Genomic DNA, 15,584 nt, shown 5'->3' with positions numbered 1-15,584 from the left:
ATACAGAGGAAACAGGAGATGCGGCATAAAGTGATGTGAAGACAGGTTATAAATACAAAGGTGTTAAAAGGTCAGGACACTGAAAATGCTGACTTAAATTGTTGATTTCTACATGGCAAATATTTCTGCCAACTAACGACAGCAATCTGGAAGGCTGTCCAGAGGGTGAAACAACGGCTGCTAAGGGGGCTGCAGACAGACACGTGAGCATCAGAACCGACTCCTGTTGGACTCCCAGGCCCTTCCAGATAACGGACTGCTTTTTCTGATGAGACCAAGCCCACTCGGAGTTTGCTGGGTCTGGAGCGCAGCTCAGCCAGTCGTCAGTTCTAACAGAAGACTCTAAGTGATAACCTCCCGCAATTTAAACAACTCCTGTGTATGTGAAATCTGAAGGAGGCCTCATCAAACTTCATGCATATATTCTCTCCCAGTTTTCTGGGCCACGTGTGACATGCGGAAGTTCCTGGGCTAGGGATCCAACTGGAGCCACTTCAGGGACACGGGATCCTGAACCTGCCGTGCCACAAGGGAACTCCCCCCAGTTTTTATAAAACAGGAAAAAACGTAATTCTGAGACGAAAACGCAGTGTCAAGAGGAAACATACCTACGGGCGGCAGTGATGATGAGGTACCCGAGGTCTACTTCAAGGGCGTTTTTGCAGGCTCCCAGAACAATAGTGTGCAAATTCCTAAAACCACCTGAAGGAAGAAGGAGCAACACCGAGAAACATCTGAGTACAGCACTTTCAGTGAAGCACTCACACACACCTTTTTTCTTTCTTTTTTCCCTGGGCTGCTCCCGGGGTATATGGAAGCTCCCGGGCTAGGCGTCAAATCGAAGCTGCAGCTGCCGGCCCCCCGCCACAGCCACAGCCACGCCAGATGTGAGCTGCAGCTGCAACCTACACCACAGCTCACGGCTTGCTCATTTTGCATGGTACCTGATCACTTTTCATTTATATTTTCGAAATCCAAATTTATATTTTTGCTCCCGACTATTAATGGTCTATACGGCTAAACGTCTTGGTATTTTTGTTGCAATGAGGACGTAATTAACATGGAGAGCATGCTGCTACCCGTAGTCATTTGAAATGCAACTGAGAGAGCTGGAGAGTTAACTATTTGTTTCTTTTAAAAGCCATCATCTGATGGATGGCCCCAGGATCCAAATGATCACCAGGAAAACATTTTATTTACTCTCAGGTGTGAGACAAATGTTGGCTGACTCTTACTAATGCCTGAATTCTTTGACAGACCCAAGATGTCAAAGTCAAAAGACATCCCTTCTCAGCAAAATGCACTAGGGTAGCTCCATTAACACTTCTCAGGAGGATTCCAAATATGACGGGAGTTATGAGCTAAGTCATGAGCATTATCGAGCCAGAAAACAAGCCTTATCGCCCCACTATTTATTTTGAGAAAGTTTAGCATAAAAGGGAAAGGAGCAGCAGCCCACACTCAGGAGGCTCCTTCTTCGTCAAAAGCACCAGACAGCAAGTGCAAGTGCCAACACGCATTTTCTTTTACAAAGACTCAGAAGAAAAGCTAAAGAGGCGTTACAGATGTTTTAAACCAACTTCTAAAACATTCGGAACCAAAGAGGAGCCAGTACCCGATCTCCAGCTGTCCTCAACCACGTGCTGGATGAGGCCTCCGAGGAAAGGGACGCGGACCATCTCCAAGTGCTCCAGGCTGCGGGCGGAGGCCAAGCCTGTTACCAAAGGCACGTATTTCAAGGAGTTCGTGGGTCCTGGAGGAAAAAAATGTCAGTGTCACACCGTCAAGAGCCGAGATGACTTTTCACATCAGCAAGTGAAGTGGGTAACTTATAAATTCCACGTCTGAAAATGACAGCCAAGCAGCTGGCTCTCTGCACTTTATACTTCTCATTGGAAACAAAAGCATTCATCTGTTCACCACATACTCAGCATGAGGATTTTCCAGTAACAGTGAAGAGATATTTAGTGTTTTTTGTAAATTCCCTGAAGTCTCAATAGCTTTGAGTTCAAAATAACTAAGGGGGAAAAGCCGAGTGGAAAATGTGATCCTTCGTTCAAATGCACAGCTCAAGGCTTTAAGCATCTCTGCATCTGATCAGTGTCATTATTAGGCGTTAGGGAAGATTTCGAAGATAGGATCCTATCCGTGAACGAGCCTGCAACCGACAGGGACAGAAAACTAACATGGATCCTCGCAAAAAAGAGAAAAAGCAGAACAATCAAACATAAAAATAAGATCTAATATACTACGTAAAAAAACAAGAGAAGAGGAAAGTAAGATGGAAGAGGCACAACTTGAAGGATGTGTGCCAGGACAGACAGCAAGGACGGATCAACCTCGGGACAGGGAGACAGACCCGATGCGACAGCGGCCGCAGCTGTCCGGGAAGAGGCAGGCCTGGCGGCAAGAAGGGCTGTCTTGGAAGGGAGTCGGAATTAAGGACATCAGGAAGGGCCCTGGTTACTACGACCTCTGAAGCACAACAGCTACCACGTGACACACGAGGGCAACAGAAAGACTGAAGAACAAGAAACCAGTATCAGAAACGCAGAGTTTCAGGCTTTAAGGCAGATCACGTTGGACAGCTATCTACATGCAGGATGACTAGGAGACCAGGGATAAAGAAAGCAAATGAAATGTATTTAAATAAGCCAACTAAATAGTGCCTATAAAAAATACAGAAAGACATTAGGACTGTTTGTTTCCTACTAAGGGTCAAACAGATCATAGATCTACCATCTTCAAAACAAAGAGGTCACTTACCTTCATAAAGTGAATAAGGTACAAAATATAAATAGTAGAAATACGACTTCATTTACAAATAAGATACAGAATACAAACAGTGAAAGTACAAGGGCATTCACAACTGGAGCTACTTGCTTTCGAATGTGCTCGAAGAATGCACGGGTCATGCTCGCAGTGACGACCGGCCCTTACCTGCACAGTTCCTCATGACGAAAGTTCGTAGGCTGATGCAAAGAAAATCTTTGAACGGCTGTGGTTTAGTGAGCCTTACCCACTTCATGTAAAGGTGCCTTAGCATTGGGATACAAGGAATTTCAGGAACATTCACTCCTAGAGCATATGTACAAAAAAAGAAAAGTCAAGAAAGTCACTAAGAGACTCTCTATTCTGTGTAAAAGCTCAACAGTCTATTTCTTAAGTTGACAATGTATCTCTCGTGAATATTTTCATCAGAACAATTACCTAATTCCAGCCTATTAAGATAAGCTTATTTAAAACAGGCTTATAAAGAACAATTTAAGCAAACCATAAACAGACAACTTCGTTGTCACTTTAGAAAAAGCATATGGGAAGACGGGATTTAAAAAGTGTTTCTACATTTTATACACACACGTTTTCCTCACAATGCCCTCACTCTTCCAGGATACATGTGCGCAGCAGATGCACAATGAAACTCAGTTGCTAAGAGAAAGCTGGGGCTGCGGGAGGAAGAGGCACAAGGACCCCTGACCACCCAGGCCTGCGGCCCCCGGGGCAACTGAACTTCTCAGCACAGAGGCCGACTCGCTGGCTTTGAACAGCGTAGTTCCTGGGTGATGTGCAGAGACAGAAAGTAAAGCTGTTTCTACCAGTTTCTGAATCGCAAGCCTCTCTCGATGTGCGCTGGAGGCCAGTCCGCGGGACTGAGCGCGCGAGACACCCGTCAGTCGGTCCCTTTCACCGGCGGACCCCTGGCGCTCTCTGGCCCTTGCGGTCCTCTAGCGGCTTTACCGCGGGGAATCGCCCCCGCAGAGGACCATGCCTGCAGGACGGGGGTGCAGAGGGGGAGGCACATCAGGAGGTAGGGAGGAAGGGAGAAGACGGGAAACTGGAAAATTCTGAAGGAAGGAAGCCGGCCCAAGAGTCTCAACACTGGAGACGAGGGGAAAGCCAAGGTGACAGTTCGCTGAGGGAAATGCAAGGGCCCAGGGGGATGGCGTCTCAAAAGCAGTAGCTGGTAAAACCGGTTTAACGTCACTTTTAACCTTGAGTCAGGAGACGTCTCCCAGCAGCAGCAACCAGAGAAAGCAAAGTCGGGAGTCCTCCAATTGCTGGTTCTTGGCAAGCTCAATTCTGCAGAATGCTCCTATGCTAGGATTACTCCTTGACCTGGTCCACCCAAGAAGGCAGCGTCAGCTTCAGCTTAAACTATGCACACACACTGTACGGCAGCACGTGGGACGTAAAAGTGGGGATTAGGCCCAAGGAAGAAAAGCAGAGGAAATGACGTACAGGCTGAGACTCAAGGTGCAAACTGCACAAAGGCACATGGAGCATCGGCCGTGACGGTGGTAGTTCTGACTGGGAAACCCAAGGTCCAGACAAGACAGACGCATTCTATGCCCAACCCGCACTTTATCCCCAATCCACTCTACAAACAAAGGACACAGTTACCTGACTTCCCCAGCAGGTTCGTTAATTTACTACATGCGTTTGTATCACCATCAGTGCTAAACTGTCAAATTAATCCAATGAGGTAATGCAGATCAACAAAATTTACTAAGTACTTATTACATCTGCAGTGAACTCGGACAGGCATCATGGAAAATATAAAGATCAAAAACAGTCTCTGACTTTACAGAGCTTCTACTATAAACTTCAGATATCACCGAACCCTTTATTATCCAAAAATCCAATGCGACCTGGACATTCCAATCCCTCATCAGAAGCACTCCTCAATCCTGTAAATGAAGGGCCACCAGGCAGCTTTGCTCTTCTTCCACTGCTGCACTCCTAAGTCTTATTCAGACCCGCTCCTTATCATCCCCGCTCTCCTTCCCCACCTAACCCAGTTTCCGAAATGTCTGCCTCTTCTGGACCAGCCTCAATACCTGGAAAAATGCTTGGAACATGGAAGATACTCAATATTTTTATTGTATTTATTTGGGGGTTTTTTGGTCTTTTTAGGGCCGTCCTCATGGCATATGGAAGTTGCTGGGCTAGGGGCGGAAGCGGCCCAGCAGCTGCCAGCCTAAGCCACAGCCACAGCCACAGCCACAGCCATGAGGGATCCGAGCTGCATCTGTGACCTACGCTGCAGCTTGTGGCAGTGCCAGATCCATAACCCACTGAGGGAGGCCAGAGATCAAAGCCGCATCCTCAGGCATCCTAGCTGGGTTCTTAGCCCACTGAGCCACAACAGGAACTCCCCAGTATTTATATTTTAAATAAAATATTTAATAAATATTACAAGCTGGACTATAGTAACAGGAGTCCCCCAGAGACAAATTCAATTTGAGAAAATATCTGCTCTTATCATACACTTAGATTGAAATCACTGGGATATAATTTCAGAGACTGTTTCGATGGAGAATATTCATGGTGACACTGCCGAAGAGGTGCCTTTGGGACAAAGACCACTCCTTCCCCTTCGCTCAGGGAAGACGCGAGGTGGCGGAGTTTCCAGGGGCTGAAGAACGCGGGGGAATTTTCTGCTTGGAGAAGGTGCAGGTGCGTGCAGAGCTGGGTATGATTTTTTAATTCTATGAGGTCCTAGAGCTGAGCGGTGTAATAAAGCAGCCACGAGCCGCATAAATGACATAAAGTCCACATAAACTTGATAAATTCGCACAAAATAAAATTTAAAAATGCAGCCTCTCTGTTTCACTCCGGTACCACGGCGGGCACCAGAGATGACAGTACAAATACGGGACATCCCGTCGTCACAGAAACTTGTACTGGAAAACTCGCCTCTGCAGGGCAGAACGAGGAGCAGGTGGACACCAGGGAACAAGGGCAGGGTTCTGAACCATCCAAACAATGACAGAACACCGGAAACCCACACCTTTCAAGGCGACTCAAACTGTTTATGAAAACGGGAACAGACTGCTTGTGAAACAGCACATATCTCACCCATCTCCAGCCGAGTCCCCACCTCCCGGGCTCTCGAATGGGAAACCCGCAGTTTATGCAGATGTCACAAGCACTCATCAGGCATCATCCATCAGCAAGGCCATTTCTACCATCCCCCTCACTTCTTCAGCAAACACGAGATGTGTGGCATTTCCGAGGCGTCACAAGCAACCCAAGGAACATGTACTCACCAACTAAATGCAAAGTCTGAATTTTGGCTCCTATAGGAATTTTCAGTTTATTTTCAGGAGGAATGGGAAATGCTCCATTACGATTACGAAATTTCCCCAAAATATGAACATGCGGCATGTATGTCCAAATGGATTCTACCAATTCCAAGTGAGACGTTTCCACTCCCTACAAAATAATGCCGAAACAAGCATGAGGAAGGCTTTTAATTTAGCATTCAAAGCTACTATTTCTGTAGCGTCAGTGTGCAACGGGTCTCAAAAGTCCGTTGTGGATGAACTTTGCCTGTGAGTATGTTCCATCATCCTTCTCATTCACACGTCACCCATCAGGTGATGTCCAATGTCCCACCACCTGCACTCACCACTAAGTTAGGGCACGCCTGCAGAGCTTCCAGAACCCCTGGAATGCTGAAGGCCTCGTGGCCCCGTACCCTTCGCCGCTCGAGGTATCTGGGGTGAAGGCCATACAGCTGTTCAACATCTGGCATCTTCTTCAGTAGTGTCAGGAAACTGGAATCTGTAAAGCCTGAGAAGTTCAGAGGTATTTAGAGCCACATTCATCTCTCTGCTGGTCAACGTTGACAGGTACTTGCACTTTTTATCAAAAGTTAAGACAACAACAAAAAGAGACTTCCTTTGAAAATTTTCGGAAGGTGAACACTACAGCTGAACAAACAGAAAATATTTGCCTGATTAACAGAAGAAATGCACCAGAAACTCCATTTATTCTGACTTGATACTCTGCAGCTGAGGCTTTTAATTAATTATTGTCTTTTTTTTTTTTTTTTTTTTTTGGTTGCTGCTGCTGCTTTTAAGTCACAGAACTCTCCAACTAGGAACAACGGAACAACACACTTGTAACCCAGACGACCTGGAGCCATCTGATTGGTGAGCAAGGACCATCGACCTGGCCGCCGCCACCTCCCTCAAAGGCACCTGCTGGTCCATAAACCTCGAGGCTCCCCAGAGCACACAACGAAATCAATGAGAAAGACGGGACCCTTGTCTTCAGGGAGCTCACAGGTCTAGCCTCAACCCCTTCTCACACTGGATTCTCGTAGTTACCCATCTGCCACTAATGACTCTTCCCTGTGTTTATCAATCCCAGGACATTCTGACAATTCATTATTTTGAAAAAGACAGATGCACGTTCACTAAGAAAATGTAAGTGCTACAAACTAGCTCAGAGGATGCTGAGCTACCAGAAGACTGTTTATCCGGGAGGTCAGCTCTGCTCCACAGTGGGAAGCAGCAGAGGAGAGGAGAGAGACCAGTTACCTCGACCACACGAGCGGCTGGTGAGGTTAGGAAGGCGTCAGGTCTCAGAGACAATACTTTACGATCTTGTGTTTTGTTTTTAATGGAGGCTGTCAGGAAGCCAACTGTCTGCTCACTAATGACAAATCAAAGTATGACTTTTCAAGAATAGAAATGCAGCGGAAACGAATCCGACTAGGAACCATGAAGTTGTGGGTTCGATCCCTGGCCTAGCTCAGTGGGTTAAGGATCCGGCATTGCCGTGAGCTGTGGTGTGAGCTGTGGTGTAGGCTGGAGGCTGTGGCTCTGATTAGATGATTGGACCTCTAGCCTGGGAACCTCCACATGCCGCAGGTGTGGCCATAAAAAAAGGACAGAAATGAAGGTGTTCCCATTGTGGCTCAGTGGGCTGGGGACCCAACACAGTCTCCATGAGGATGCAGGTCTGATCCTTTGCCTCACTTGGTGGATTAAGGATCTGGCGTCATCGCAGGCTGCAGTGTAGTTCACTCATGTGGCTCAGACCCTGCGCTGCTGTCACTGTGGCGTAGACTGGCAGCTGTGGCTCTGATTCTGCCCCTAGCTGGGAACTTCCACGTGCCCCATCTGTAAAATAAAAAAAAAAAAAAGAATAAAAAATGAAGCCCCAAATCTCAAAGTCTTACTGCCGTTTTCAAAAGTTGTTCTATTTGTACCGGGCTAGTCTAGATGATGTATTAATTTCAGAATCACGAAAGCCAAGAATAAGAAGGGACCTCAGAAGTTACCTGGTCTCTCTAATTATAACAGCAATTCCTCTTGTCCTATACAGTAACTCTACTGACTAAGCCATTCAATGTGTCCGTCGTTTTGCAGGTCTTCCTACCCACGCTCAAACCCAAGGAAAACATTATCGCCACATCTGCAAATGTGAAAAGGAACCTGCGCTTCTGCCAAGGGTCTTTCTCTTGGGCACTCCATGTCGCCTCTCCCCAAAGGAAGGCCAAGTTCCACCTTCTTCACAGACAAGCATGGAGGTCCAAGGAGGTCCAACAGGTAAACCATCAAGTGCTATATACGAACCTTCTTTAGCGTTAATGTATAGAGACTTCGGGTTTCAACTCCCGAGAGCAGCCCAAGGCGCCTCGGCAAAGCAGGGTGAGTGAGACGTACTCTGGGCTAGAGGCTGTTCGCTTTGACGCTTCTCTTTTCGCTGCAGTGACGGGAAGCTTTGGGCTCACAGGTATTCGTCACAGGCTAAAAAAGGCCAGACAAATGCTTCTCTAATCTGGTAAGCGGCAGAGATTGAACTGCACGACCGCGTCACGTGGGAGCTCTGCTATCCTGGCCCTGTACGCTGGGCATTTACCCTGTCTCCACAGTTTCTAGTGGCCTAACACGGTTAGAGCCAATCCAGTGAGAGAAGTGACAGTCGTTTTCACAGTGCCCTAAAATTTTCACTTCTGCTGGAAGCAATTCCTCTCCGCAATAGGCTGGATCCATTCCCTTTCGATCGTGTCTTTCATGCATTTAAAGACAAGTGTGGCTGCCTCCCACTGAGCTCAGTCCCAGCCTCGAGTCCTTGCACGGTTCTTCACAAAAACATACATACAGCGAGAGCTCTGGCCAGGTGCTAAGAGTTACCGGCTGCCGAGTGACCCTCTCGAAAGGCTATACAGCACCCTAAACTGGACAGTATCTCAGGATCTCAGAAGCAGTCTGTGCTGCGCCACAAAATACAGCAGAATAAGTCAGTTATCTCCCCAGCCCTTCGCTTCTGTTAAGGCTCCACCCGCCCCTTTGCCCAGCCCCAGAGCTTCATCACATTTTCAAAATATCAGGACCTGAGTGTTGTTGATGAAAGGTAGGTAAAAAAACAACAACCAAAAAACCACATTTAAAATTGCTCAACGGTAGCAGCCTAAAGGGCGCTAATTAACAGACTGGTGTTAAGTGGAAGGTAGTGGGACTAGCCTTTAATCGTCTTTCTTCCCCTTCCGGTGTGCTCTGCTGAAGGGAAGGTCATCAATTTTCTTTTTTTTTTTTTTCTTTTTAGGGCTGCCCCTGCGGCATATGGAAGTTCTTGGGCTGGGGGTTGAAGGTAAGCCACAGCTGCTGGCCTGTGCCACAGCTACAGCCATAGCACAGCCACGTGCGATCCAAGCCACACCTGCAAACTATGCAGAACGCCCATCAACTCTCATTTTTGATGGTCTCTGTACCTGAGGTCCATCTGTTGTGGTCGGGCTACTAACTTTGAGCTCTTTAGGGGCAAGGCCAGTGCATCATTTGAGAAGTCTCCAATCCCTAGTATAGGCCTTTTGAAAGTGTCAGAGAAATAAAAGTCCCAGAAGTGCAATTTCTGAGCCCTACAACTAGAACAGCTTTACAAAAATTGGTAAATACTTGTTTCATCAGAGGGTATCATGAAGGCATGGAGGAAATCGGAATCCTGCGTCTCGGGGGGACCTTGTGTCTAATGGGAGAGACACATATGTTTAGTCGCTCAAAGGCTCAATGAGGATTCTGCAATCATACTGTGGAAAAGACTGATGGAGTTTCTTAAGGAGGAAGTGAAAACAGACCCGGAAACAGTAAAGCCTCGGGCAAAATGCAGTTTATCACCTAAACCAACCTAAATGATTTAGGAAAATTGGCCTCCCTACTTACAGGGCAGGCGGCTTAGGCTCCCTGCCCCCAAGCAACAAGCAGCTTTTGATGGGAACGTCCGCAGTCGCCGGTTTCGGGGGGGCTGCCCTCTACATCACGGGCTAAGTTCACTCACCGCCGGGCATGTACTCCCACCATCGCCCCGCGCAGAGATCCACAACCCTCACGACTCGCAGATACAGGGTCACCGCTTCCTTTAGCTTTCGGGAAAGGCATTCCATACACATGATATCCTGCAGAGGGAGGTACCTTTGTAAGAGAAAGAAACTCACATTTATCAAAGGAGTAAATACTTCATCTCACAGACAAGTTATCTTTCCTTCCTCCATTCTCCTACCCCTCAAATGAAATAAGAAATTAAGCACAGTCACAGGATTTTAGGATTAACATGCATATGTGGCTTTTTACTAAAAAAGAAAAAAAAAAAGTCAGTAAATACGGAAGCATCCAAATAAAGGACTGAGCTCCCGCCTTAAAGCACTGACTAAATCCTGCCTTTCTCTTTTTCAGTTTTTAAGAACAAGGAAAATCTCAAAAAGGAAGACGAAGGAGAAAGAGACACCAGTGCAGTGGGATGCACGCTGGTGCCGAGGGAACGTGTGGAAGTCGGAGCGGCCTCCGCCTCGCTTCCTCATCCCCCCACTCAATCATCTTCACGCTCCAGCCGCGCCGATCTTGTACCCTGGGTCCTGCACTCGCAGAGCAGGCGTCATCACTGCTCCACTTCACTAGTGGCGAGACTGGCCCAGAAAAGTCAACATCGAGGAGAGCGCGAGCAAGAGCAGGGATGCTGACAGGCGGGCCTGGGAATTCCTGCTGCTGCCCAGTGGGTTAGGAACCGGACACAGCGTCTGTGAGGATGCGAGGTTGGTCTCCGGCCTCACCGAGTGGGCCAAGGATCCGGCGTTGTCGCAAGGTGCAAGGTAGCGCAGATTTGACTCCGATCCAGTGTTGCTGTGGCTGTGGTGTAGGCTGGCAGCTCCAGCTCCAATTTGACCGGTAGCCTAGGAACTTCCATATGCTGCAGGAGCAGGCGTAAAAAAAACCGAAAGCAAAAAACAGGTGGGTTGGGCTATTTCCTAAAAATCAAGCTAATCCTAAATGAAAGTCCAAGGAGGCCTGCTAAATATTTTTCTTCTCTATTTTTTTCTACCTCTGGCCCCTCTGTATTTTCCTTTAAAACTCTTTAAATAAAGAGAATAAAATAATCTACCAAAAAAGCATTACTGCCAACTTAATTTACAGTTTCCATAAATTAGATACAAGTAGGATACTTTTCAGAAATTATGACTCTACATTTTACAATGAAAAACATTGAATGTTTTCTAAATCAAGTTTTTCCACTAAAACTTTCCCCCGAATCACTGATATTTGTTCAAAGTATTTGCCTGAGTTAATATTATACTCCCTTAGGAGTTCCCACCATGGCTCAGCAGTTAACCAACCCGGCTAGCATCCATGAGGACTCGGGTTCGATCCCTGGCCTCGCTCGGTGGGTTAAGGATCCGGCGTTGCCATGAGCTGTGGTGTAGGTCACAGAGGTGGCTCGGATCCCGTGTTGCTGAGGCTCTGGTGTAGGCTGGCAGCTATGACTCCAATTGGACCCCTGGTCTGGGAACCTCCATATGCTGCGGATGCAGCCCCCCCCCCAAAAAAAATTATACTCCCTCAAAATACAAACATCAGTAATTTTATGAAGATTATCTTATATTTTCCCTCAGAAAAAGACTGTATTTTTACTACATAGATAGATATTCAAAAAGGTGGAGTTCAAAAGGCAGATCAAGTATGTTTTAGAAAAATGTTTTAACATGGCAAGTTCTGCAACGATTAGGTTTTTTTTAAGGTGCAATAATTTTTCTTGTTTCAGGAGAATATGCTAAATAGTTACTACAGGGCTACAAAATAAACATCCCATTCCAAATTCAAGTATTCACAGTTCTCCTGACATTCCACCAATTTGCTGCATGTGTTTTTCATTATAACCAGGGTACCATCCTTCTACTTGATTCCATCCCTTTTATTTGAATATTCTATTTGGACAGCAAAATACAATCTTCTCTCCGTTTAAATACGGTCAAATTTGTTCGTAACACGTCCTACCAAGAGTCAACAAACATCTAACACACAGCTCTAGAAACAATTTTATACATGCTTTCCTTTCGAATTCTAGTATCTTCATTGTCCAATTCATTGATCCAGCTTTTCTTCATGGATGTGAAATATTGTTTATTATAAACTAGATTCCCCACATGTTTTTAAATCCACATATGCAGCCTACGTGGGGCGTTTGTCTGTTTTACCCAACTGTCTGACTGTGTTTTCCAGTACCAATTCTTTAATTATTATATATTTCAGAATATATTTGAACATCTGGTAGGGTTAGACTCCTTTTCTGAAAAATGTGGCTAGAGACTTTTTCCTGCCAAATGAACTTTAGTGCCATCTTCTTACGTTAAAAGAAAAAAAAAAAGTCTTTTATTTTAATTGGGTCTTTAATTCCCAGAGAAAACGGAACAAAAACAACGTTGTGTCACAGAATAACAAACTGCAGAAGATGAACAGAAATGTATATTAGAAAAGAAAAATAAACTGCCCATGGTTCTCTAGCGCGACTCTGCTATGATTGTTTTAAAACTTCCTCATGGCAAATGTGCAATACCTCTTTCAAAATTCAAAATGTTTTTAGGAACTTCCCCTATAGAAACTTCCCCGAGGTAAATACTCTAAAAGAAAAGGAAGATTCAGGTGCTTAGTGACGTTAGCTGGACTGTGTAAAAGAAAAACAGAAGCAATCGGGATGAAGGAACACCAGCAAGAGGGAAGCATCCCGTCCTGGTGGGTGGACTGGAGGCAGGAACGAAGAGGAGAGCTCTGGGGACTAGGCAGCAGCTCGAGGACAGGCAGAGCCCTCGCCCCACCGCCCCCTGCTCCCGGGCGCCTCCGCCAGCGGCCTGAGGTGCTGCAGAAGCACAGTCGCACCCAACCCGCAGCCCAACACCTGCACCCCTAGCGCTGGTCCACGGCTGGGGGGCTCAGGGTTCAAACTCGGGTTTCTCCTTCCACTGACAAAGCAGGTCAGGACTGATTTATTTGCGTGGATCAGGAAAGAAGCGAGCAGGGGAGACTGGAACGAGGCTTTGTTGTTGTTGTGCTGGTTTCCGTAATCGTTGCTGTAACAACAGAGTTTCGGTAAGAACAGGATTCTCAGTGTTTTGAACATAAGGCATCCTGCAGCGGCCTTAAGGTGTGCCCTGCACAGAGTCCTGGTGATTTCACAAAACCTCTCAGGTACGTGTGTGTGCTCGGAGCCGCGGGTTTCTCACTGCGGGGGGCAATCACCACGTCACAAACACCGCCGTGGGCCGCGCCTCTCCAGGAGCACGGCTTCCAAGACGCCTGGAATGTTCCCAGAGGCCAGTTGCCACAAAGGGGACGTCCTCTGTCCCCTGCGTGGGCGCTGCCGGTGCCGGTACCGTAGGCGCCAGCCACACCCAGCGGGGGCGGCGGGGGGGGACGGGCTCCTGATTGAAATGCCGCACGCAGCTAGTGGCTGTGACAGTGGGCAGCGCGGCTCTAGGACCTGCTCCCACGTCCACAGTCCCGGGAGATGAAATCAACCCAACAAGGCCTCACCTGAAGATATGGCAGAGCACCTCGTGCGAGAGCTGGTTCATGTAGTCCTTTGTTTGATCTGGCGTCGCCTCCTCGGGGAGCTCGGCGTTCACGGGACACGGTTTAACGCTTTTCTTCCGCGGACCCATCGCTGCGGCGCCTCCAGGATTAAAGAGCAAATAGCCCTCTTGGTCTTTTGAGTCCAAGGCACCTGAAAGCAAGCAGTGATGGGACTAGACCAAAACACATCACCCCGGATGCAGCAACTGTCTCCACGAGAGGCATGGAAAAGAATGTTCACTTTAGAACACACACACACACACACACACACACACACACACAGCAGTGCTATTACCTTGGTACGGAGGACATTCAAATTAATAATAAAAGTATCACACAAAAGGCACAGGACAACTTTTTCTGAAGAACAGGAGCGATAAAAACTCATTATTTAGAATACGTGAAAATCCAAGGAATAAGGAGTCCTGGATTCCATTTGTAACTCTGCTGCTTCCGAGCTAATCCATTCAATTTCTCCCCAGCATCAAATTGCTCACTCGAGCCAAGAGCATTAAACGAGAGGACGAGAACCCTTTCCAGCGCCAGGAGGAGGCTAAGCCTAACACACGGAGGCGAGAAGATAGAAGACTTTCGGATTCTAGTCCTGGTCTGCCACAAACTACCTCCATGAACTTGAGTCATCTTTTAAATGCTTCATTCTCCCACCTCTGAAGTGATGGGATAAAATGCCACCAGTGGGTCACATAACCTTCTCCACAAAAACCAAAAGCAAAAACCCACTCAATTTTATGCGCAACTTCAGAGGAAGAATAAACCCACCCTCTCCCTCTCCCATACACATTAAGGAGGAGAGGTTAATTCACTTCTATCCGATGTGTGCTGTTCTTAAAAACAAGCTGCAGTGAGGGGGGAGGAAGGAGAAATGGGGGAGTCGGGCGAGATCAAGTCAGATGAGCAACCTTCTGCCCAGAGGTTTTTTGTTTTATTTTGTAGATTCTGTTCGGAGGACACCATGTGAAAGCAGTGTCACTTAAATAGCATTATAATCACCTCTGGTACAATTCTGAAAAATTACGTGGATTCAAAGTGTAAAAACTCTAGAGTTCAGAGCTTACACTTAGTCAGACTACAGGGACGCACAGCATTGCTGTCCCAAATCAGTTCATCTCCAGATTAAACAGTGTTTGCTCCCTTTTATGCACCAACTTTTAAAAATTACAATCTGTTACTACCAAAACTCTGAATTGGACCACATGCTTCTGCCTCCTCACAGCACCGACTCAATCAACGCATAACCTTTTCCTGATGACCCGAGGCTGTCAACATGAACAGACGCTACGCCCGGCAGCAGTTTCTCAGGGGCTGCTGCACTGCACGGAGTTCCTCTGCTCCAGCAGTAAATGGGAGCAAACTCCAAGGCCATCCGCTCGTAGACTGCGTGCGTGTGTGTGCGTGCGTGCGTGCGTGCGTGCGTGTGTGTGTGTGTGTGTGTGTGCGCGCGCATGCGTGTCCATGCTCGCTGGCCTCTTCCCTTACTGAGCAGTTACGGCTGCTGCTTCTGGGCGGCGTCAGCAAGCTTGCTTCTGCTGCACTGGGAGCAACCCCCCCCCCCCCGCCCCCAGGCGCTGCTTCTCATCAGCTATGGCCCGAGAAACCAAGGACGTTTTTAAAACTGTCTGGGGATTCATATCAACAGGCAGCTGGTACCACGGACCTCAGGAATTCTGCCAAGAGAAGGGACACGAGCTGCCGTCCACTGCACCTCTGACGTCTACGCTGGCTTCTCAGGTGCCTGTTTCCCGGCCCCATCACATTTGGGCGCACAGGTTTCTGGAGAAATAGTTTGTACTCAAAACTCCCCACAAAAAAAGTATAAATATGCTCATTTGCTCCTGATTGTATCACCCCCACCTTTGCTTCCCCCCCCCCCAAATGAGTCTTGGATTCCACGTTCCCATCATTCCTGAAACGGCGCTGAGCTCCTCTGGCCCA

The 15,584-nt window shown here is 47.4% G+C and overlaps 1 protein-coding gene across 3 annotated transcripts in view; it reads right to left on the bottom strand.

Moving 5' to 3' along the window:
* The window catches only part of FBXO38 (F-box protein 38), a 56,595-nt gene that overhangs the window by 35,286 nt on the left and 5,725 nt on the right, over window positions 1–15,584 (bottom strand). The window contains exons 1-8 of one of the 3 annotated variants that reach the window (XM_047778983.1): window positions 15,307–15,400; window positions 13,593–13,782; window positions 10,072–10,205; window positions 6,413–6,576; window positions 6,051–6,216; window positions 2,941–3,078; window positions 1,616–1,753; window positions 609–702 (exon numbers count right to left, since the gene is read on the bottom strand). In XM_047778983.1, coding sequence (XP_047634939.1) covers window positions 609–702; window positions 1,616–1,753; window positions 2,941–3,078; window positions 6,051–6,216; window positions 6,413–6,576; window positions 10,072–10,205; window positions 13,593–13,720 — 962 coding nt within the window. In that variant the 5' untranslated portion in view covers window positions 13,721–13,782; window positions 15,307–15,400. Of the gene's footprint in view, window positions 1–608; window positions 703–1,615; window positions 1,754–2,940; window positions 3,079–6,050; window positions 6,217–6,412; window positions 6,577–10,071; window positions 10,206–13,592; window positions 13,783–15,306; window positions 15,401–15,584 lie in introns of those variants that run through there. The other 2 variants (XM_047778982.1, XM_047778984.1) reach the window with 2 other exon arrangements.

The sequence above is a fragment of the Phacochoerus africanus genome, chromosome 4 (genome assembly GCF_016906955.1).
Source record: "Phacochoerus africanus isolate WHEZ1 chromosome 4, ROS_Pafr_v1, whole genome shotgun sequence".
Lineage (NCBI taxonomy): Eukaryota > Metazoa > Chordata > Mammalia > Artiodactyla > Suidae > Phacochoerus > Phacochoerus africanus.
This window is presented reverse-complemented; position numbering and strand designations above follow the sequence as displayed.